This window comes from Triticum aestivum, chromosome 2B, assembly GCF_018294505.1.
Source record: "Triticum aestivum cultivar Chinese Spring chromosome 2B, IWGSC CS RefSeq v2.1, whole genome shotgun sequence".
Taxonomy (NCBI): domain Eukaryota; kingdom Viridiplantae; phylum Streptophyta; class Magnoliopsida; order Poales; family Poaceae; genus Triticum; species Triticum aestivum.
In genome coordinates this window covers 168,383,656-168,405,589 of record NC_057798.1, presented here as the reverse complement: position 1 = coordinate 168,405,589, position 21,934 = coordinate 168,383,656, and the positions used below count along the sequence as shown (strand labels likewise).

At 44.7% G+C, this 21,934-nt stretch overlaps 3 protein-coding genes across 3 annotated transcripts; 2 read left to right on the top strand and 1 right to left on the bottom strand.

The window, feature by feature from the left end:
- Nucleotides 1–3,440: 3,440 nt before the first annotated feature.
- On the top strand, nucleotides 3,441–5,273 carry LOC123040960 (uncharacterized). Its single transcript, XM_044463669.1, has 2 exons — nucleotides 3,441–4,769; nucleotides 5,006–5,273. The coding sequence occupies exon 1, from the start codon at nucleotides 4,083–4,085 to the stop codon at nucleotides 4,590–4,592; it is 510 nt and encodes a 169-aa protein (XP_044319604.1). The 5' UTR covers nucleotides 3,441–4,082; the 3' UTR covers nucleotides 4,593–4,769; nucleotides 5,006–5,273.
- Nucleotides 5,274–8,193: 2,920 nt separating this feature from the next.
- On the top strand, nucleotides 8,194–10,584 carry LOC123040959 (B3 domain-containing protein Os06g0194400-like). Its single transcript, XM_044463668.1, has 5 exons — nucleotides 8,194–8,446; nucleotides 8,530–8,642; nucleotides 8,772–8,925; nucleotides 9,050–9,256; nucleotides 10,350–10,584. The coding sequence occupies exons 1-5, from the start codon at nucleotides 8,318–8,320 to the stop codon at nucleotides 10,494–10,496; spliced, it is 750 nt and encodes a 249-aa protein (XP_044319603.1). The 5' UTR covers nucleotides 8,194–8,317; the 3' UTR covers nucleotides 10,497–10,584.
- Nucleotides 10,585–12,419: 1,835 nt separating this feature from the next.
- Nucleotides 12,420–18,487, bottom strand: LOC780628 (putative MYST-like histone acetyltransferase 1). Its single transcript, XM_044466774.1, has 9 exons — nucleotides 18,058–18,487; nucleotides 17,561–17,649; nucleotides 17,299–17,358; nucleotides 16,838–17,050; nucleotides 15,517–15,585; nucleotides 14,319–14,480; nucleotides 14,039–14,132; nucleotides 13,777–13,919; nucleotides 12,420–12,897 (listed from the first exon to the last, which is right to left on the bottom strand). The coding sequence occupies exons 1-9, from the start codon at nucleotides 18,470–18,472 to the stop codon at nucleotides 12,694–12,696; spliced, it is 1,449 nt and encodes a 482-aa protein (XP_044322709.1). The 5' UTR covers nucleotides 18,473–18,487; the 3' UTR covers nucleotides 12,420–12,693.
- Between the last annotated feature and the right edge of the window lie 3,447 nt (nucleotides 18,488–21,934).

Here is a 21,934-nt window from a genome sequence, read left to right as displayed (position 1 = left end):
ATTTTTAAAGCACACACAGATCTGAAAGATTCAGACCTGTTGACTAATAAACCTCTCTCACAAGCGAGATATGATCAAACACCATGGGTGTTGGATTCAATGCAATCACATAATGATGTGAACTAGATTATTGACTCTAGTGCAAGTGGGAGATTGTTGGAAATATGCCCTAGAGGCAATAATAAAATGGTTATTATTATATTTCCGTGTTCATGATAATTGTCTATTGTTCATGCTATAATTGTATTAACTGGAAACCGTAATACATGTCTGAATACATAGACCACAACATGTCCCTAGTGAGCCTCTAGTTGACTAGCTCATTGATCAATAGATGGTTATGGTTTCCTGACCATGGACATAGGATGTCATTGATAACGGGATCACATCATTAGGAGAATGATGTGATGGACAAGACCCAATCCTAAGCATAGCACAAGATTGTGTAGTTCGTTTGCTAAAGCTTTTCTAATGTCAAGTATCATTTTCTTAGACCATCAGATTGTGCAACTCCCGGATACCGTAGGAGTGCTTTGGGTGTATCAAACGTCACAACGTAACTGGGTGGCTATAAAGGTGCACTACAGGTATCTCCGAAAGTGTCTGTTGGGCTGGCGCGAATCGAGACTGGGATTTGTCACTCTGTGTGACGGAGAGGTATCTCTGGGCCCACTCGGTAGGACATCATCATAATGTACACAATGTGATCAAAGGAGTTGATCACGGGATGATGTGTTACAGAACGAGTAAAGAGACTTGCCATAACGAGATTGAACAAGGTATCGGTATACCGACGATCGAATCTCGGGCAAGTACTATACCGGTAGACAAAGGGAATTGTATACGGGATTGATTGAATCCTTGACATCATGGTTCATCCGATGAGATCATCGTGGAACATGTGGGAGCCAACATGGGTATCCAGATCCCGCTGTTGGTTATTGACCGGAGAGTTGTCTCGGTCATGTCTGCATGGTTCCCGAACCCGTAGGGTCTACACACTTAAGGTTCGATGACGCTAGGGTTATAGGGAATAGATATACGTGGTTACCGAATGTTGTTCGGAGTCCCGGATGAGATCCCGGACGTCACGAGGAGTTCCGTAATGGTCCGGAGGTAAAGATTGATATATAGGAAGTGAGGATTTCGCCACCGGAAGTGTTCTGGGCATCACCGGTAATGTACCAGGACCACTGGAAGGGTCCGGGGGTCCATCGGGAGGGGCCACCAGCCCCAGAGGCTTGCGTGGGCCAATAGTGGGAAGGGACCAGCCCCTAGGTGGGCTGGGGCGCCCCCACCAAGGCCCAAGGCGCCTCAAGAGAAGAAGGGGGCAAACCCTAGGGCAGATGGGCCCTAAGGCCGACCCCATGTGCGCCTCCCTCTCTCCCCCTTTGGCCGCCACCCTAGATGGGATCTGGGGCTGCCGCACCCCTTGGGGTGGGAACCCTAGAGGGGGCGCAGCCCCCTCCCCTCCCCCTATATATAGTTGAGGTCTAGGGGCTGCCCAATACATGAGTTATTCTCTCCAAGGCGCAGCCCTACCTCTCTCCCTCCTCATCTCTTGCGGTGCTTGGCGAAGCCCTGCTGGAGTGCCATGCTCCTCCACCACCACCACGCTGTCGTGCTGCTGCCGGACAGATTCTTCCCCAACCTCTCCCTCTCCCCTTGCTGGATCGAGGCACGGGAGACGTCATCGGGCTGCACGTGTGATGAACGCGGAGGCGCCGTTGTTCGGTGCTTACATCGGAATCAACCGCGATCTGAATCGCTACGAGTATGACTCCTTCATCCGCGTTCTTGTAACTCTTCCGCATCGTGATCTTCAAGGGTATGAAGATGCACTCCCCTCTCTCTCGTTGCTAGTATCTCCGTAGATTGATTTTGGTGATGCGTAGAAAATTTTGAATTTCTGCTACGTTCCCCAACACTCCCCCCTCCCGTGGGATGAGATGCCCCACCACCCCTTTTATGTGGCCAGCCACGGTAGCTTTCCACAACATAGCCGCCAGTGCATCGACCACAAAATTAAACAGAAGCGGGTACATGGGGTCGCCCTGACAGAGTCCGCGTCTGTTACAGAAGAAGTGCCCTACTTTCTCGTTAACCGAGATCGCAGTCTGGCCTCCCGAGACCAGCTGCATCACCCGGTGAACCCAAACTGCCGAAAAGCCATGACTTAGGAGGACTTGACACAGGAAATCCCAATTTACCCGGTCGTAAGCCTTTTCGAATTCTAATTTTAGAAGAATGGTCGGCTCTTTCATTTGTTTGAGCTCATGAATGATTTCCTGTAGGGATAAAGGGCCCTCTAGAATGTTGTTGCTCGTATTGATGTCACTTCTGTACACAACTTTCCTATGTTTTGGTTCTCCTATCACATTGAAAGTTTCAAAGAATTTCTTAGTAGAACAGGTAGCACTTGGTTTCTTGATCACTACCAGCAAGTATTGTTGGGTGATTCAGTGATTGAGAGAAACATGGCATCTGTGCAGTCTGAACTAATAAAGATTGTTTAGCAGTGGATCATCAGGCCAAACAAAGGATATAAATTCAGGAACACTCTCACAATCGTCAACATTTTTCTAATTTGCAAAAAAAAAATCATGAACCTTTTTCAAAACTAGTGTACATTTTAATTTTACTATTTTGTAAATATTTTGCATGAAGACGTATCGGCGGTTGTCCCGTGTAGAGGGCTCGCCAGGAACAATCTGGAGTCGGTGATGACATGACTAACCACAACATCGTAGGCAAAGGTCTGACATGTCTAGTGTGGGGACAACGTAGAATGTCGCATGGTATAGAGGTGTGGGATAACATGTGAGACCCCCCCCCCCCACACACACACACACACACCCATGCCCCTCGGTTGTGGTTGGGGCATACGGTTGTGCCTGTGGTATGGGGGGATGGGTCACACGCGAGAGGAGGAGCATTATGTAGGAGTAAGAAAAACATTGACTGTCGAGAGGAGGAAGAAGGGCAGCCGCTTGTCAACATCGAATGATTCTTTTAGACTTTGCTAGGATTTTTTTATCGATACTTCACTATGAAGTTTTTTTTCAGGGGAAGGAAGTCTTTGTCAATCCAGAAATGGCCGTCTGCCCAGGGCCCAAGACCCTACAAGCATCTGAGATAGCCCAGCCCATCCCACCCCACCCAATAATTGGTAATATCACTGTTTTGAGTCACGGCGGCAAGGACTGAGAACGACCTTCTCTTACTCCTTTGTGTTAACGTGTTGTACATGTACTGTAATTCTTGTACTAGCTGTTGTACCTTGACTAGCTGTTGTGCTTACTATTGTACCATCCCTAGTCTTCAGGATCGCTAACAACTCTCCTGTCATGGCCTGCGTGCCTCTTCTTACGGGAGACGTTGAGCTCTCTCAGCTATATATGTAACCTGTAACTCCTTCTGTCAATGCAATATACAACAGCACAGCGATTACTATCTCTCTAGCTTGGTATCAGTTTTCCATGGCCTTCAAGGACATCTTCGGCGATCTCCCCGCCGCCAGCGCGGCCGCCGCCGTCGCCGCCTCTCCTCAGTCCTCTCCCCCTGGGTCCTCTCCTACCCTCCCCACCACCACTCCCGCTGCCACCTCCGCCCTCTCCACCATGATCACACCTCCTGCTGATCCCTACCTTCTCAATTTCCATCAAGATCACATCTCCAACCACATCAAATTCAAACTTGACCCTAGCGAAAACAACCACATCAAGTGGCGGACGTTTTTCAACTGCAGCATCGTGTCCAGGACCACGTCCTGCATCCGGCCCCAGCCCATCCTGATGCCACTTGGCTCGCCATCGATCAGCGGCTCATTCTCTGGATCCTCTTTACCCTGGCCGACCCCTTCTCGAGCTCATCATGGGCGGCGCGGCTGACGCATACACGGCCTGGACTCACATCCGGGACTACTTCCAGGCCAACCAGGGTGCCCAGTACCTGCACCTCACTCGCCAGTTTCGCACTCTTCAGCAGGCGACCTCACGGTCTCGGAGTATGCGCGGCGCCTCAAGGCCCTCGTTGACGGCCTCGCGGACACCGGCCACCCCGTCACCGACCACGACCTCACGATGCAACTCCTGCATGGCCTCGCCACCCGCTTCGACACCATCCGCACCATCCTCGGCGACACGGACCCGCTGCCTCCCTTCGCCGTCACGCGCTCTCGGTTGGATCTCGCGGAGTACAACCTCAACCTTCACGCGGCCGAGGCGGGTTCCGCGGCCCTCACCTCACTGGAGGTTCCGGCTGCAACCCCGACCGCGGCGATCGCGGTGACCGTGGCGACCGCTCGGATCGCGGCGATCATGCTCCCTCCTCTAGCTGCGGCTCTGGTGGCGCTCGCGGCAACGGTGGTGGTGATCGTAGCCGTGGCCGTGGTCGCAACGGTGCTCGCGGCCGTGGCGGCCGCTCCGACTCTGGTGGACGGGTCCCTCCACCGCAACACCCGTCGCCGTGGACAGGCTACTTCGCTCCTTTCGGCATGGCCCTGCCGGCTCCCCGCCCCGGCTGGGTTCCTCGCAATGCTGCAGGCGTCCTCGGACCGCGCCCAGGCGTCCACTCCCAGGCCTACCCACTGATGTACTCCGGCCCGACCCCGCCCTCCTTGCCGCCGCCGGGTTCTTCGTCGCTCTCGCTCATCGCTCCTGGCTGGGATCACGCCGCGCTGCTCCATCAGGCCTACATCCGGCACGGTCTACCCCAACAGAGTGCGGACTGGATCCTCGACTCCGGCGCGGCCACACACGTTAACGCAGGTAAACTCTCCACGTTTCGTCCTTTCCCAAAGCATAATTCTTCCAGCATAATCGTCGGCAACGGTGATCGTTTACCCATCATTGGCATTGGCTCCACCACTCTCCCTCCCACCAATCTCTCTCTCAATGATGTAGTTGTCTGTCCTTCCATCGTTCAAGACCTAATTTCTGTTCGTAAATTATCTTCTGATAATCAAGTTTCTGTTGCATTTAACCCTGGTGGTTTTTCTGTGAAGGCCCTTCAAACCAAGACTCCCCTCATGAAGTCCAGTAGTCCCGGTCCTCTCTACCCATTTTATGGCAAGCAACACTATGGCGGCACTGCTTTCTCCATTACTTCCAGTGATCTGTGGCACCAGCGTCTTGGCCATCCGGGCAAGACCTCCTTAGCATCTCTTTCTCAAAATTTTCTTCCCGATTGTAATAATGCTACTAGATCACCTTGTACGGCATGCCAACTTGGACGGCAGCCTCGTTTATCTTTTCCCTCTTCCAATAATTGTACTAGTGCTCCTTTCCAGCTTATTCACTGTGATCTATGGACGTCACCGGTTACGAGTTTTTCTAGCTATAACTATTACTTCATTGTGCTTGACGATTTCTCGCATTACTCATGGTCGTTTCCCTTGCGCCAAAAATCCGAAACATCACCCACCCTCCAACGTTTCTTTACCTACATACTTACCCAATTTCACACTATTATTAAGTGCATGCAATGTGACAACGGCGGCGAATTCATCAACACATCCCTTCGTACTTTCTTCTCCACTCACGGCATCACCTATCGTCTCTCCTGCCCCCACACTTCTCCCCAAAATGGTAAGGCTGAGCATATGATCCGCACTACTAACGATGTCCTTCGCACACTTCTAATCCATGCCTCTCTCCCCCCACCTTTTTGGGTCGAGGCTCTGCACACCGCCACCCACCTACTCAATCGCCGCCCGTCCACCACCACCACTCCCCACACCCCTTACTTTCTCCTCACCGGCGTTCAACCCCGCTACGATCATCTTCGTGTTTTTGGGTGCCTATGTTATCCCAACCTTTACGCCACTAGTCCTCACAAGTTAGCCCCTCGCTCCACTCGTTGTGTTTTTCTTGGTTATCCCTTAGAGCACAAAGGCTACCGGTGCTTTGATCTCACCTCCCGGCGAGTCATCATTTCTAGGCATGTCATTTTTGATGAAACAATCTTTCCCTACACACCACCCTCACCAGCGACCACAGGCTCCCCGTCCGCACCCGATCCTACCGCAGATCCACTCCAGGATCCTCCCCCCACCTACCTCGGCAGCCAGCGGTCCCACGCAATCCATCTCGCCAGCCGCGCCACCCAATCCCACACCTTCCGCGCCCCACCACCACCCTACCGGGCCGACCGCGTCCACTAGCCCACCTCGCGCGCGTCACGCGCCCGCCTCGGATTCCCCCACCACTATCCCCTCTGACCCACCTGCGCCTGATTCCCTTGGATCTGCCACCATTCCCGCGCATGCCTCACCTGCCTCTTCAGCGACCGGACCCACCGCATCCACCTCGCCATCCGTGCCAACCACACCCAGTCCGCCACGTCGCCCCGTTGTCCCGGTAGCTCCTCCCGTTAATTCACATAAATTGACCACCAGGGCCAAACGCGGTTTCGCTCAACCTCGGCGCTTATTCTCGCTGACCGCCTCCACCGCTATTTCTCCCCTTCCCTCCTCCTACAAATCTGCTCTCAAGGATCACCATTGGCATGACGCTATGCTTGACGAATTTACTGCTTTGCTAAAGAACGATACATGGCGTTTGGTACCTCGTCCTGCAGGTGTTAATGTGGTCACCGGCAAGTGGATCTTCCGGCACAAATTTAATCCGGACGGCTCTCTCTCCCGGTACAAGGCGCGTTGGGTCCTTCGCGGGTTCACACAACAGGAGGGCATCGACTACACGGAGACCTTTAGTCCGGTTGTCAAACCGGCTACGGTCCGTGTCGTCCTCAGCATTGCCACGGCGCACTCTTGGCCCATCCACCAGCTTGACGTTAAAAACGCATTCCTCCACGGTGATCTTGGTGAGACGGTCTACTGCAACCAACCAGCGGGGTTCATCGACTCTTCCCGCCCCAACCATGTTTGTCTCCTCAAGAAATCCCTATACGGCTTGAAACAAGCCCCTCGCACTTGGTTTTTGAGGTTTCAATCCTTTCTTCGCTCTTTAGGCTTTGTTTCCTCCAAGTGTGATCCCTCTCTTTTTATTCTTCACCATGGTTCTTCGGTTGCATATCTCCTACTGTATGTCGATGATATTATCCTCACCGCCAGCACTGTCACCACACTCCATTCCGTCATCTCTTCCCTTAAGTCCGAGTTTGCCATGTCGGACCTTGGAGATATCCACCATTTCCTCGGTGTCAATGTCACCCGCAACACGACTGGTCTCTTTCTCTCCCAACAGCGGTATGTTCTTGAGATCCTAGATCGTGCAGACATGCTGAACTGCAAACCCATCTCCACTCCCATCGACACAAAAGCCAAGCTCTCTGCCCATGATGGTGTTCCTTTATCTAACCCCACTCTATACCGAAGTTTAGCTGGCGCCCTCCAGTACCTCACCGTAACACGGCCTGACATCTCATACGCGGTTCAACACGCTTGCCTGTTCATGCATGCCCCCCGCGGCATCCACTTCCAGTTGATCATGCGCATCCTCCGGTATCTACAGGGCACCTCTCACTTCGGTCTCCAACTATATAAATCACCCTCTCATGAGCTTCTTGCCTATTCCGACACTGACTGGGCCGGTTGCCCGGACACTCGGAAGTCTACATCCGGCTTTTGTGTTTTCCTCGGTTCCAATCTAGTCTCCTGGTCGTCGAAACGGCAACCTACTGTGTCCCGCTCTAGTGCCGAGGCAGAATACCGCGCGGTTGCAAACTGTGTTGCTGAGACTACATGGCTACGCCAACTTCTACATGAGCTTCGTCGCCCACCAGCCCGTGCCACGGTCGTGTACTATAACAACATCAGTGCGACGTATCTCTCGTCGAATCCAGTTCAGCACCAACGTACCAAACATGTGGAGATCGACTTGCATTTCGTTCGGGATTGCGTTGCGTTGGGCGAGGCCAGGGTACTTCATGTTCCCTCCACCTCCCAATATGCTGACATCTTCACCAAGGGCCTCCCTTCAGCAGTCTTCGTCGACTTTCGTGCCAGTGTGAACATCCACCCGGGAGGTGTTCCGACTGCGGGGGGTGTTAACGTGTTGTACATGTACTGTAATTCTTGTATTAGCTGTTGTACCTTGACTAGCTGTTGTACTTACTGTTGTACCATCCCTAGTCTTCAGGATCGCTAACAACTCTCCCGTCATGGCCTGGAGACGTTGAGCTCTCTCAGCTATATATGTAACCTGTAACTCCTTCTGTCAATGTAATATACAACAGCACAGCGATTACTATCTCTCTAGCTCTTTGTTCAAAATTTGAACGGCGCTGCCCTCCCCCAAATCGCCCCGTTTCCCCACCCCCACCTCGCTCCCCCAACGTCGGCAGCCGGAGCGCCATGGCTGAACCCAACTCGTACGAGGAGCAGCGCAGGAGGCAGGTGGAGGAGAACAAGCGGAAGCTGGACGAGCTGCGCCTGCACTGCCTCTCCGCCGCCGTCCGCGAGGCCGCCGTCAAGCCAATGCCGGTCAGTTCCACCCCCTCCTTCCTCGCAAAAGAGGTGCTTCGCTGTCCGGTTCCTTACCCCGTATGATTTTCTTGGTGCCGCAGACCCCGGAGCTGAAGCTGCGGTATCTTCGCCCGCCGCCGCCCCCGACCCGGCGGTCCGGCCGCGTCGCCAGTCTCCCCAAGCAACCTGATTACCGCAACAAGAAAACCCCAAGGTGCACCCATGTCTCACCCAAACTGTTCTTTCCATCGAAATCTGTGACGCATAGGAATATGGGTTACTCACTAGTCTGAACCTTGCTTAACTTTCAACGGGGTATATGTTAAATTGTTAATGTTGATAGAAGGGGATTATCGCCTGATCGTGTGTACGCGACCGACGAAGCCAGAGACTACGCCTTCACCAAGGCCAAAGAGCTCAATAACCAGCTGTCCTCCGACTACCCCTCCTTCATCAAGCCCATGACCCATAGTTATGCCACGAGGAGTGGCTATCTGGTAAAGCAAGAAGATCACAATTGACGATGCGTTATTTCCATCCCATCGCCTTTCAAAAAAGTTATTTCCATCCCATCTGGACGTAATGGCTTACTCGATGTTGATTTGGTCCGATGTCTTGCAGCACATCCCGCCACAATTCAAGAAGAGGTATCTCCCATGGTCTGATGAGATGATATTTCTGGTGGATGAAGAGGATGGGGAGTTTCCCATGCCTTACATTGCGCAACATAGTGCCATCGGCTCTGGGTGGAATTCGTTCGCCATTGCTCACAAGCTGGCTGATGGTGATTGCTTGGTGTTCCAGCGAGTCCACAGGACAAAGTTTAAGGTGAGATTCTAAAAGTTGTTCTAGAGCCATGTTTGGAACTCAGGGTATCACTTAAAACCACATGTGGACATCTAGTCCGAGTTGTAGTTAGAGTTGACAAGTCATTTCTTATGGAGTTCAAAATGAGCATTATGATTCTAAAGCTTCTAAAAAATTGCTTGGTGAGTTAGTGGTGTTATCCACGTGAATTTTCAAGTGTTTAAGTCCAATGTTCTTTAAATGAACCAAACGGGATCATTAAGACATAATGATAGGGACGATTCATGTATGTTAATTTACCATGACTAATTATCCAACCTCTATTACGTAAATGATGCAGGTCTACATAATTAGAGCAAGTTCCTACTACGAAAATGAGCACTGTTGACGCAAGCTTTGTGTATTTGTGAAAAAGTTGTTCTTATCTTTATCTGCATTTGTTCTCAATAATTAGTGTTAAAAAATCAAGTTCCTTTTTTTCTGCTATGTAACCATTCCTTCTATGATGCATCGTGCCCCAACCTTAATTATTCTTCTCTCCATTTAAATTTGCAAGATGCTCTTGAACAATTTGCAGTTTCTTATCCAGTAGATTTGAAGAGGAACTTCTGGCTTACCATCTTTTTATTATCCCTAGATGATCCTTCTTTTGCTGTTGCGCACAATAGTTAACCTGTAATGAGTTAAACATCATATTAAAGGTTAAAAAGTCAATTTCTATAAAGAATGAACTATACTCTGCCTATTAATGAATCATTCCTTTCAATCTTTTTACACTTCTCTGTAGTCGTGTTAACTTGTTCAATATCCCATAATCATACAGCACCTTATCTTTATCCATAAAAATAAACAATATAAAAATCCAGACATATCTAAAGAATAACTGAAACTGAGGTGATAGTGGATATCTCCATATACTGCTCCTGTTGATGCCACTGCTCTAATTATCACTATTTCCTATGTTTTGGTTCTCCTATCACATTGAAAATTACAAAGAATTTCTTAGTAGAACTGTTAGCACTTGGTTTCTTAATCACTACCAGTAAGTATTGTTGGGTGATTAAGAGCATCATGGCATTTGTGCAGTCTGAACTAATAAAAGATTGTTTACCAGTGGATCATCAGGTCAAACAAAGGATCCATGGAGTGCAACATGATCTTTGAAGAAGTCATTCTCCGACCCCCTAAAAAGGCGCAACAGCAGCTGGCATCATTCTCTAGCAGTCACATTTTACCGGAGCCTGATAAAATGCCATGTTGATGCAATGTGTCTTACCTTAATAGATGGCACAGTAAAGTGCAAGACTTGGGTTAAGATCAAACTTCCTGAAATTACAGATTCTTCATCATTTGCTTGGAGACTGTTAACTCCACCTGTTTGGTTGCTAATTACTCCCTCAGTCCCATAATATAAGAACGTTTTTGACACTACATTAATGTCAAAATCGTTCTTATATTATGGGACGGAGGGAGTATTAGTTTGTTAGTATGTTTAATTGCTGAGCGAGAAATTGGTCTCCTATTTCTTGATCTGCTAAATTGGCTAGGATTCCAAGCTTTCCATTCGTCCAGAATGCGTGCCTGCCTCTGTGTGGTCCTCTCCGAAGCAGTTTCCGTAGAATCTGTCTGCACACATTGCTTGTAATTGGTTAGCCGATGCTAGTTTCTCGAATTTGAATTATTTGTGTGCGAAGGTTCGGCTGGATCATGCAGAGGGCAAGAAGGTGTGGTAACGCCTCCAAACTGGGAAGGAAAATCTGGGAACGACATACCTTGTCATACACGATTTAGATACGAGCATGCAAGTGATGCACACGATTTATGATGCATCAGACCGCTTGCAATCCACAACTTTGTGCAGCCAACCCAAACCTATGTTGAGAAAACGAAAATCTTGTCTCTCCTTCAAGGCAAAGTAATGGAGGACATTCCAACCTGGAAAGGCAACAGCTCAAAGTTGAGATCGAAGTGGTCGCCGGAAAAATTATTTATCCAGTTTCAGTATTCAGGCTCCGGAACAGCAGCCTCCCTCAGGACAGGAGGAACGGCAGAGAATGTTTACAAGCCCACATGATCGTCTTCCTAGAGTCAGACATGTTCAACAAAGATGACTCTCCAGTGCCTACAGGATTACTTTTCCTCTACAAAGAAATATAAAAGCGTTTAGATCACTACTTACTAAGTAGTGATCTGAACTCAAGGTGGCAACGGGGACGGGGATGATCGGGGATGACTCCACAATCCCCGCCCCGATCCCCGCCAATCCCCATACCCGCGATCGATCCCCCGTCCTCGTGAAGCTTCATGGGGACAAAACGTCCCCCATCCCCGTTAATATCGGCTACCCGGTATCCGTCGGATATCCATGGGGATTTCAAAGCTGACTGGGATAGGTGAGATTGGAGAAGGCATGGTTGTTGGGAGAGGTGGAGAAAAATAATTGTGTGAAATATCTAGGTATTAATCTATATATTCTGCATTTGTACTAGTACAAATAGCATATTTTTCGGGTATTCATGGAGTCCCCACGGGGGAATATTATATCCATCCCCGCCCCGCCAGACTAACGGGTACCCACCGAACAATACCAATGAGGCTAATTTGTCCCTCATCCCCGCTCCATGACGGGTAAATCCCTACAGGTACCCGTCCTCGCGGGGAATATTGTCATCTTGAATCTAAACGCTCTTATATTCTTTAACAAAAAAGGACTTTATATGTCCTCACGGGGAATATTGTCATCTTGAATCTAAACGCTCTTATATTCTTTAACAAAAAAGGACTTTATATACCAACAAGATGCATACACATGGTAACAACCATGTACTCCCTCGGTAAACTTGTACTCCCTCCGCCCCAAAATTCTTGTCTTAGATTTGTCTAGATACGAATGTACCTAATACTAAAACGTGACAAATCTAAGACAAGAATTTTAGGACGGAGGAAGTATAAGACGTTTTAGATCACTCTAATGTACAACTGAAAAGTGAAAACATGTAGCAATACGAGCAGGAAGACGTTCGACGTTACACAAGACCACTACAGTTTACAGAGGTGCCCACCTCTTGTACTCCCTCCGTTTCAAATTACTCGTCGTGGTTTTAGTTCAAATTTAAATTAAAACCACGACGAGTAATTTGGAACGGAGGGAGTAGTATGTAAAACGCGGTGACAAGTGTGCATATGCTGCTTGCTTCTCCATCCAATTATATGAGCAGGAAGACCACAAATACAGAACGGTGACATAGTTATTAATCGGAAAGCTTGGCAAACAACGTGCTGAGAGACACAACAATCTGATGTTACACAAGACCACTACAGCCACAGTTCGGAAAAAAGAGACTAGTAGAGTCACTGCACGAGGGACGGGGAAGGAAGGAGTTCCTAAAATATACACGACTCGATTGGTCAGCTTATCTAATTCGACATGGCATGGCCGCATGGCAGATGTGCTTTGCTTAGCCTTGCTCCTTGTACGGTGTCCAGATCAGCTTGCTCACGTCGACGTCAAGGCCCCCCCGCCCCGCGGCCTTGAGGTGGCGGTCGAGGACCTTTGGGTCTGCACAGATGACATGCTGCCCTTTCCGGTACTGGATCAGGTCCAGGCTCTGCAGCGTGCTCAAGATGTCGTCCGCTTTGATTGCCGTCATGTCGCTCAGCTCCTGCGTGCAAGTGTGACAGCTTGTTAGCAAAAGTTATGCCTGCACCCAGGAACAGTATGGCAGAAAATGACGGTAGCAGTAGATATGGATTCGAAGACATAAGGATGCAGCTATAGAAATACTACTGTTTTAACAGGTTGCAATGATAGGAAGAGCAACGTCCAGATTTTTATTCTAGTGTACCATGAAATGGTCTAATTTGCATACATCCAAAAGTTTGGGGGGGGGGGGGGGGGGGGGGGGATGAACAGGTAGGGCACTGGCTGAAGAGCCAAAACACATGGATCAATGTCCCTCCATGGAGAGGAGAAAAAACATTCAGCGCGCACTCAAAAGATATAACGAATGTTGGGGAATCAAACTAATGTACATTTCAGTAGGAACCTAAATGGCAACCTGTAAAGTCTCTAGGCAGAAAATATAAAACCAAGAGTGCAGGCGAACATCCATGAAGAGGCCTAAGGTTAAGAGAGTAGTTCAGGGTGGTTTGTTTGCAATGTGAAGTCGATAAGCATCATCATTAGAAATTCATAAAAATGCAACTTTTTCCATGAGAATCTATCCATCGTCTCCCAATATTTCAGCTAGAAACAATGGATATCACTTTGGCGTAGTTTTTCTTGTCAGTGAAAAACAAGGAACAATAGCAGACAGATTGCTTTAAGTAGATCAAATTCAGTATTTGGGTCAATAAAAGGAAAAGGTGTTGGCTATTGCATCACAGTTCGATCAGCTGTTGAAAAGGGATTCAATAAAAACTAAAGCAATAAAGTACTCCCTCCGTACCATAATATAAGAGCGTTTTCGACACTACACTAGTGTAAAAGACGCTCTTAAATTATGGGACGGAGGAAGTAGGATAGAAGGAAATGTACTAACCTTAATAGATATGTTGCTCTTATGTTTCTTCAAAATTTCCAGAAGTACTCTAGTCCAATAGCCTCTATAACTGAGCAGACCAAGATCTGAGAGAGGACGCTCCGGTGTTCCCACTTTACCTTCCTTTTTAGAAAGCTCATAAGCTGTCATAATAAAGAAAATTCAACTATGAACAAAATGCTAGAGTGGAGAAACAGTTTAGTCCATAAGAAAATCAAAAGCTAACAATGAGATGAGAAATATAGCATAAGTTCAGACTTACAGAAAGCAATCAGGAACTTTCCGTAACCCTTTCTTTGGTATGGAGGGAGAGTGAGAATGCAGGCCAAGTTGTAAGCTTCCTCAGAGTGCTTCTCCTGCAGAGATAAAACCCAATTTAACAAACATGACCATTTGCTCTGTAGCATAAAACGATTCATTGCTACTAATATGAATCCCATTTTGTACACAAATTATGGAAGCAGCTTCACACAATATAATTCACATTCAATCGAACTAGGAAATAAAAACAATACTGGTTTAAGAATCGCCACAAACTTTACCTTGGAGAAATATCCCACCATATGGCATCCCCGATCATCACATTCACACAGGATATAGAACAAGAACAAATCCACATCATAGTAGAGTGTTTTGTGATCAAGGAATAGCTTGGCCAGGTAGCAAAGGTTCTGTCCATAAACCTTATTCTTCTTGCCATCAACCTGCCATCGCGCAAGCAGTTATACTGTTACAACTGTGCTAGGAAAACTGTATTGGGGTAAATTACAGACCTTCAGTTCAAACAGAAGAATCAAGCGGATTCAAGATAGCGTGCATCCTCTTTTAGATTATAAATGAATCTATATAATAAAATCAATAGTTGAAGAAACATATGGCATTAGATATATTGCCTTTATAGTATTATCCATTTTGGATATGCAGATGTCAGCGTCAAACTAGCCAAATAAAATTAGTCTACCTGGAGGAAAAAGCAATTCAAATGCAAAATTCCTCAAGACACCATTCCGCATAGGAAATAACAGGTAGACATATGATGCAAATAGATTGTATATTTCATATATGCCATCAGCTAATCTCTATATAAAGCAAAGACGGAATTTGATTCTTCAACAATTAATATTAACATGTCAATGCTCGCATCTCTAGATAACGACTCTCTGGCTTTCAACATAATCTTCTATCAATTTAAAAAAAAATCTGTGATGATTGACCAAAAGAACTCATCCACCCATTCTGCCAGTCTTGTTTTCAGAAAAACTAAAGGAAATTGCTGACAGTCCTAATGCATTTTTATTATTCTTCTTTGCTCGAGACTCGAGATATTTGTCTATAATGGGAGAACTACGTTCTGTAGCTGTTTCTACATTACTCCCTCCATCCAAATATATAGGGCCTAATGCATTTTTCGAGTTTGGTTTTGACCATTGATAAGATTGATAATATATGAGATGCATGACAAAAATATTATATCATTAGAAATTCCTTTCACATACGAAATTTAATGGCATGCTTAGTGTAATATGCATGTCATATATTATTGCTCTAATTCATGGTCAAAGGTAACCTCGAAAAGCATATTAAGCCCTATATATTTGGATGGAGGGGGTATAGTTGTGTAAGCAACTAACTGCAGATATGCACCTCTATTAGCCTTCCCCAGTAACAGAATATCATAATACAGACCATAAGTTAAGAGCAAGGATGTCCAGCTAGCAAAGTGTCAATCAAACTTGTTACCTCGAACATCGATAGAGTTCCACATCTGTAGATTTCATCACCCGGGGGATGCTTAAGATCACACTTCTTCTGCAGAAGTAAAGGAGATGGCAAAACAATCTGGTTAGGGTTTATGATATTTACAAGGGAATCAGAACCCGCTGAAATGGAAATTATGTGCACATGTACAACAACAACAAAGCCTTTAGTCCCAAAAAAGTTGGGGTAGGCTAGAGGCGAAACCCATAAGAGCTGAAACGGAAATTATGTGCACATGTGCAGCAAACAAAATACAAAGAAAGCATCAGACCATCATCGTGGATCAACTGAGCAACTTAATATGTTGCACAAACCAGAAATGTCCATCCAAGTCATAATATAGTACTACCTCCAGTAAGAATACGAATTAAATGCATTTTAGAATATATGCAGTCAAAATTAACTCTACTTTAACAAATAATATATTGATAAATATTTAGGTTACCCATATATAAATTATATGATAAATTATAAATATATGATGGTACAAATTGCTTGTCGAAGTTATGTTCTGGAGACCATGCTAATGTCCAAATAGCACATGTGACTCAGAGGGAGTGATGACAGCAAGGGTGTGTTTGTATGTTTTTCCGTTCATGCCCAGCTACAAAGGCTTTCAACCTACAGCCCATGTGGGCAAATCTAGCTATTTGGTTCAGCTAGCAATCTCCATGGTCAAGCAACAATTCCAGTGGCAGTTCTCTTGATTTCTTTCTTCCGCTCATTTTTTTGCCAATGGAGGAGAGCCAAATTGGCCCTCCTGCTGGGGCAAGGCTTTTCTAGCCCACGCAGGCTAGATGGATTAGTAAAGTTAGTTATTTTATTTTTACCAAACAGTTGCCCTTACTAAGAAAGCTAACACTAGAATTGCTTAGGATCCAAACACACCCTAACAGGCAATAACTGCAGATTGCTAAAGGCGACCTCCTTTGACACCGAGAGATATAAGAGGGGAGGCAGGGGTTTGTGTTCTTGCTTAATGCAGTTCCTTGTAGACAAAAGTCACGTTGAATTTAGCGATAAGGACTGCCAGAAGGGTTTAAAATAGGAGTCGGTTTGGAACCCTGGAAACTTTCACATGAAATCCTACAGAAGTGTGAGAAAATTCCCATGTCCAAACGCAAATTGTGTCTGAACAAAAACGTTGGTGTGTACTTGTAGATGTACAATCATGATACATGGGCCGAGACAAACACAAAAGGAGCAAACAAGTACAAGATAGACAATAACAAGTAGCAAGTTAACAATGCCCATCTCACAAACACGGAGTTCACAATACAGTAACAAATAAGTGCAAGCTCACCATGTGCCTCTGAAGCTGTTCTTTGCGCTTCATGAAGTTCAGGCAAAACTCACAGAAGAACAGCTTCGCAGAGTCATTGTACTCTGGTGGGAAAGGAGAGAAATACCAGGTATCTATCTCATATTTCCCAAGTTCTATCTTCGCTATATTTTTCACCTTTGTGAACTCCTCATGCTCCCGCAAACTAGCAGCATCAAGCTCCTCGTGACCTTGCTGCAAGGGAAATGGAGATACAAGTGAAAGATTACTCTCAGCCCATTGATTAGATAGAGTAAATAATTCCAGTACGAGGCAATTAAGGAATATAATTTTGTGTGTATTCAAAGCATTTTTCCAAATATGTTAGAAAATCCAACAAAGAGCAAACCAAAGCCTGGGATACAACTTCCAAAAATAAATCTACACAAGTATTTGACAGGTAAAGGAATAAAATCATCCAGTCTTAACAGTCCATTGCATACCTCCACGTGTGTTTCGTCGATTTTACGTTTCTGGTGTCGTGTCATCTTCAAACTTGTTGCCTGGATAAATGTGCAACGATTCATATGAGTATTCATTTCACACAAAGAATAGCTAATGTTGGATCAAGAAAAATATTATCTCGGCCAAGTAGACAGCAACTTAACAATGCAGTCAAGGATCTCGTGTTAAAGTAAATGGTACATATATCATTAACGTGTAGAACACTGAGCACCATGACTGAACTGCACTCATTTATCTTACCTTGTCGTCTACCTTCTCGTCAACATCAGCCTCGACAGTATCAAGATCAAGTTGCTCAAGTTTAACCCACTCATCCAACCTCCTGTTGACTGCAAATTCAGAACATTTAAACACAATCAATAAACATGGATAAGTCAATAAACTAAAACAAGCCAGATCACAGTTAAGTTAACTCATTTCTGCACTGGCGGCGCCATTCTGTGAGCCCTCAATAGAACACACCACACATATTAGCCTACTGGGAGGTGTTATGTTTCCATTTCAACTTAAAACACGGCAGAAATGTATGATTGTACTACGAAAATTGACCAGGAGAACGACCACCCCCACCCAACACTAAATCAAGCCTGGGGATCAATTCATCACTAGAACCCCCTCGGACACACGGCCAATAAACTCAATTAAACGCTAAATCCAAGATTCCCCAACCTGAAGCGCCATAGACCTAACCCTAGAACCGAAGCGACCAGATGGGGTGGGGTGGGTAGGCTGCTCACACTCGGTGTAATGGACGTAGTACTCGTAGTCGGCGGGGGAAGAGGAGGCGGCGGACTTCCGGCGCTCGATGACCTTGACGGGGTGGGGCTTCTGGTCGCGCCACCGGCACATCACGCGCGTCCCCACTTCCAGCGGCAGATGCGCCGCCCAGGACGCGGACGCGGCCGAGGATCTCAGCCTCCTCTCGACCCCTCCGTTCGCCGGGGCGGCCCCGCCGTTGCACGCCGCGGCGGCCGCGGCGGTGCCGTTCTCCGGCGCGGTGGACAGCTCCATGGAGCCCATCTCGTCGTCGGAGAGGATCGGGAGTGAGGCAGTTCGGGCGGGGTTGGGCGGTTGGGCCTGGGCCTTGTTGGGTATATCCTCTTGCTGCTTGGATGGATCGAGATGATTTGTTACTGACAGTGGGACCCGCATGTAAGAGTTGCGTGTGCCGGTACCGGGGGTACTGCCATATGTCACCTCTCGCGAAAGCCCCAGGGCTCAGGCCGCCCGAAGTTCAAATAGAAAAACCGCGCCGCCCGTGCACTGGGAGTCTATGTCTCGCTTTATGCGAGACGGAAGAAAGCCTGCAGGGAGCCAGTAGTAAGCCGGCCCAGTAAGGATGTAGTATTCCCACGCTAACATTGTGTATGTGTCTTTCTTACTTTCTTTAATATTTATATTTAAAACTACAAAATAAATTACTAGATATGTGTATTAATATCTTATATTATGAGATGAAGGGAGTAATTTAGCTTTTATAAAATGTTTGTGTCATTCAAACAAAATACATGTGACATTTTAAAACTGTTCATCTGTTTCAAAATATATATCAGACATTTTTCAAAAATGTATACAATGCAAAAAAATCATGTAATTCAAAATGTTTGTTCCTATCATCCAAAAATATACATTAGATTTAAGAAAATGGTCACACATTTCAAACAAATGTTTTGTGTCATTTAAAAACATGTGTTATCCAATGTAAAAATTGTTCATGTAGTTTTAAGAGAAAAAAAACATTGTGGTGTGTTTGAAAAATGTTTAACACATATTAGAAAAAAGTTCAAATGTTTAAAACAAGTATTTCCTTAAAATAAACTATGTACTTGAGAATGTTAAATGTATATGAAAATGTTTTATATGTATACTCCCTCCGTCCAGAATTACTTATCCAATGTAAAAATTGTCCATATAGTTTTTAAGAAATGGATGTATCTAGAACATTCTCCAATGTAAAAATTAACACATATTTCTTTCTTTGTTTTATATGTATCCATTTCTATCACAAGTAATTTGGGACGGATGGAGTATGAAATATTGGAAAAATATTCAAAACAAGCATATGAAGAAATGTAAATCTTGTACTTCAAAATATTAAACTGAACAAAACTGATGAAAACTAAATAAAGAAAAAAAGAAAACCAAAGAAAAAAAGGAAAAGGAAAAGGAAACGAAAGAAAAAACATAGAAAAACAAAGAAAATCGATGCAAAACAGTGAAAACAAAGACCACAAAAAACACAGGCTCCTAGCTACAGGATTGGGCTAGCCCAATAATACCGCCTTGTAGGCGAGACATGTTACATCTTAAAATAGGGGACATACATCTCCCGCTCCCGTACACGCCCGACCTTCGTGCCTCCCTATTAGCAACGGTTTCTTTTTCATTTGGATAACATAATATGTTTCTCATTTATTCATATAACACTTTAGGTGAATGTCGAGAACTTGGAGAGATCATCATTTAGCACTGTAATAGAGGGGCGCGACTATGTCTTACTTTATGCGAAATAGTAGCTCTGCTCGCCTACAGGCGAGCCGGGAGTGGGCCAACCAGTAGCTAGGTGGGTTCGTCACGCTGACGTTACACCTGTGTTTTTCTTTTTCTTTTCTTTTGTTTATATTTTGGAAATTCTAAATAAAAGTATTATAAACAATAATTTGTTAAATTTTAAAAGTGTTCACGGGACATTAAAAAAATGTCCATGCGGTGTCAAAAAATGTCCGTTCAACTTTTACAAAAATGTTTGTACCATTTGAAAAAATATGCATGTGATATTAGAGCATGGTTAATAGTATAGCCAACAACCGGCTATATAAAGTTGTCATGTCACTTGTAGCCAACCTAATATCTCACTCATACAATAGTTACTAGTATATTATATAATTAATACATGGTCCACTTCTTTCCCTCGCAAAGGGTATTGGAGCTCGTGCTACAGCCGGCTGTAAGCTTGTAGCCCACTTCTCTTCTCTCTCCTCTCCTCTCTCCTTCACCTAGACATAAATCTGATGTGGCATCTCTTATAGCTCGCCTATATCACCTTGTCGTACTTGCTCTTAAAGAAATGTCACGTGTTTCGATGAGTGCTCGTGATAATTTTTAACAAACATTGTGTAATGCACATAAAATGCTCATGTATAATTCCAAAAATATGTTTCATCCCATTAAAAACATGTACACTATATTGAAAAGAATGTTCATTGCCTCAAAAACTTTTTATACAAATATTCATGCATTTCAAATTTATGTTTAGGTCATTTTAGAATATGTTTATACAAAGTAAATAAATATTCGCATAATTTCAGAAAAGTTGTATGATTCAAAATATATTTGAGTGTATACTTGGGAAATGTTTAACACATATTTGAAAAAAAATTAAAGCATGCATTAAAAAAATATTAATCATGTATTTGAAAAATATTAAACATGTAAAAAAATATTTTTAGATAAACCAAGAAATATATACAATGTTGAGGAAAGATAAACATATAAACATATATTTTAAAAAATGTTAATCATGTATTTAGAAGATGATAATTGTGTATAAAAACTGTTCTAGTTGTATACAAAAATATATGTATGAAAAAGTTCACATGTGTTGAAAAAACCCGAATAAATTCGGTGAAAATCGAAGAAAGAAACAAAGGAAAAAAGAAACCCGAAAAAAAGGAAAAAGAAAAAAATGATGCAAACGGTGAAAACCAAAATAAAAAACACAAAAAAAAAATCGCACAGAGTTAGCTACAGTACTAGGCCCGTCAATTAACCTGTGCGGGAGGCCAACCAGAGCTACGTCTCACAATAAATGAGACATAGCTCCAGTGGTAATAGAGAGTCAAATACTTTTTTTTTTCGGGAAGAGTCAAATACATTTGCACATGACTAACTAGCTTTGCGAGGGATAGTCCGTAGATCGGTATGGTTGGATATACCCACACATTTGTTTACCTTTATTAGTGGACGATGTAGCGAGTACTTTAAGCTAATAAAGCTAGCAATGATGATATTTTATAATAAAGATCACTTTAAATGGTAAAAAAATATGTTCATGTATTGCGAATTTAACAATGTATCATTTACATAAAAAATTCTAGTTTCTTAAGGAAGTGCTAGTGCATTTTGAAAATTGTTCGCCTAACTAAATAGACTTGTTTTCATGTTTATAAAAATATCATGTACATTTTCTTTACAAAAATGTTAACATGTTTTAAAAATGTTAATTTAACCAAAAAAATGTTCATGAAACTGAATAATGTCTGTGTAAATTTTAAAATTGTTCATGTAACTAAAATCCATACTTGTATTTCAAAGAAACTGATCATATATTTTAAAAGTGCTCATGCCTTTTAAATTGCTCATGTATTTATAAAAAATATTTATATTTAATTTCAACAAAAAATGGAAAAATAATAAACTGGAGAACAAATAAAAAATGATAAGGAGAAAGAAACTGAAAAACAAAGATAGAAAAAAGAGTGAAACTAGAGAACAAAACTTGAAACCACAAAACTAGCTCCTGCGAAAAAACAAAACAACGAAAACCGACTCAAGAAAAACATCAAAGGAAAACTGCTGAAAACTATGCCTCAGTGCCCCCGCCGTACTAGGCCA

Excerpts from the sequence above, each read along its gene's own strand:
- LOC780628 (XM_044466774.1), bottom strand. The coding sequence starts at position 18,472 with ATGCGGGTCCCACTGTCAGTAACAAATCATCTCGATCCATCCAAGCAG. Across the intron at positions 17,650-18,057 it reads CTACGTCCATTACACCGAGT|TCAACAGGAGGTTGGATGAG; the intron begins GTGAGCAGCCTA and ends CTGAATTTGCAG. Across the intron at positions 14,481-15,516 it reads GAACTCTATCGATGTTCGAG|GTTGATGGCAAGAAGAATAA; the intron begins GTAACAAGTTTG and ends GCGCGATGGCAG.
- LOC123040960 (XM_044463669.1), top strand. The coding sequence starts at position 4,083 with ATGCAACTCCTGCATGGCCTCGCCACCCGCTTCGACACCATCCGCACC.
- LOC123040959 (XM_044463668.1), top strand. The coding sequence starts at position 8,318 with ATGGCTGAACCCAACTCGTACGAGGAGCAGCGCAGGAGGCAGGTGGAG. Across the intron at positions 8,643-8,771 it reads CGCAACAAGAAAACCCCAAG|AAGGGGATTATCGCCTGATC; the intron begins GTGCACCCATGT and ends TAATGTTGATAG. Across the intron at positions 8,926-9,049 it reads CCACGAGGAGTGGCTATCTG|CACATCCCGCCACAATTCAA; the intron begins GTAAAGCAAGAA and ends GATGTCTTGCAG.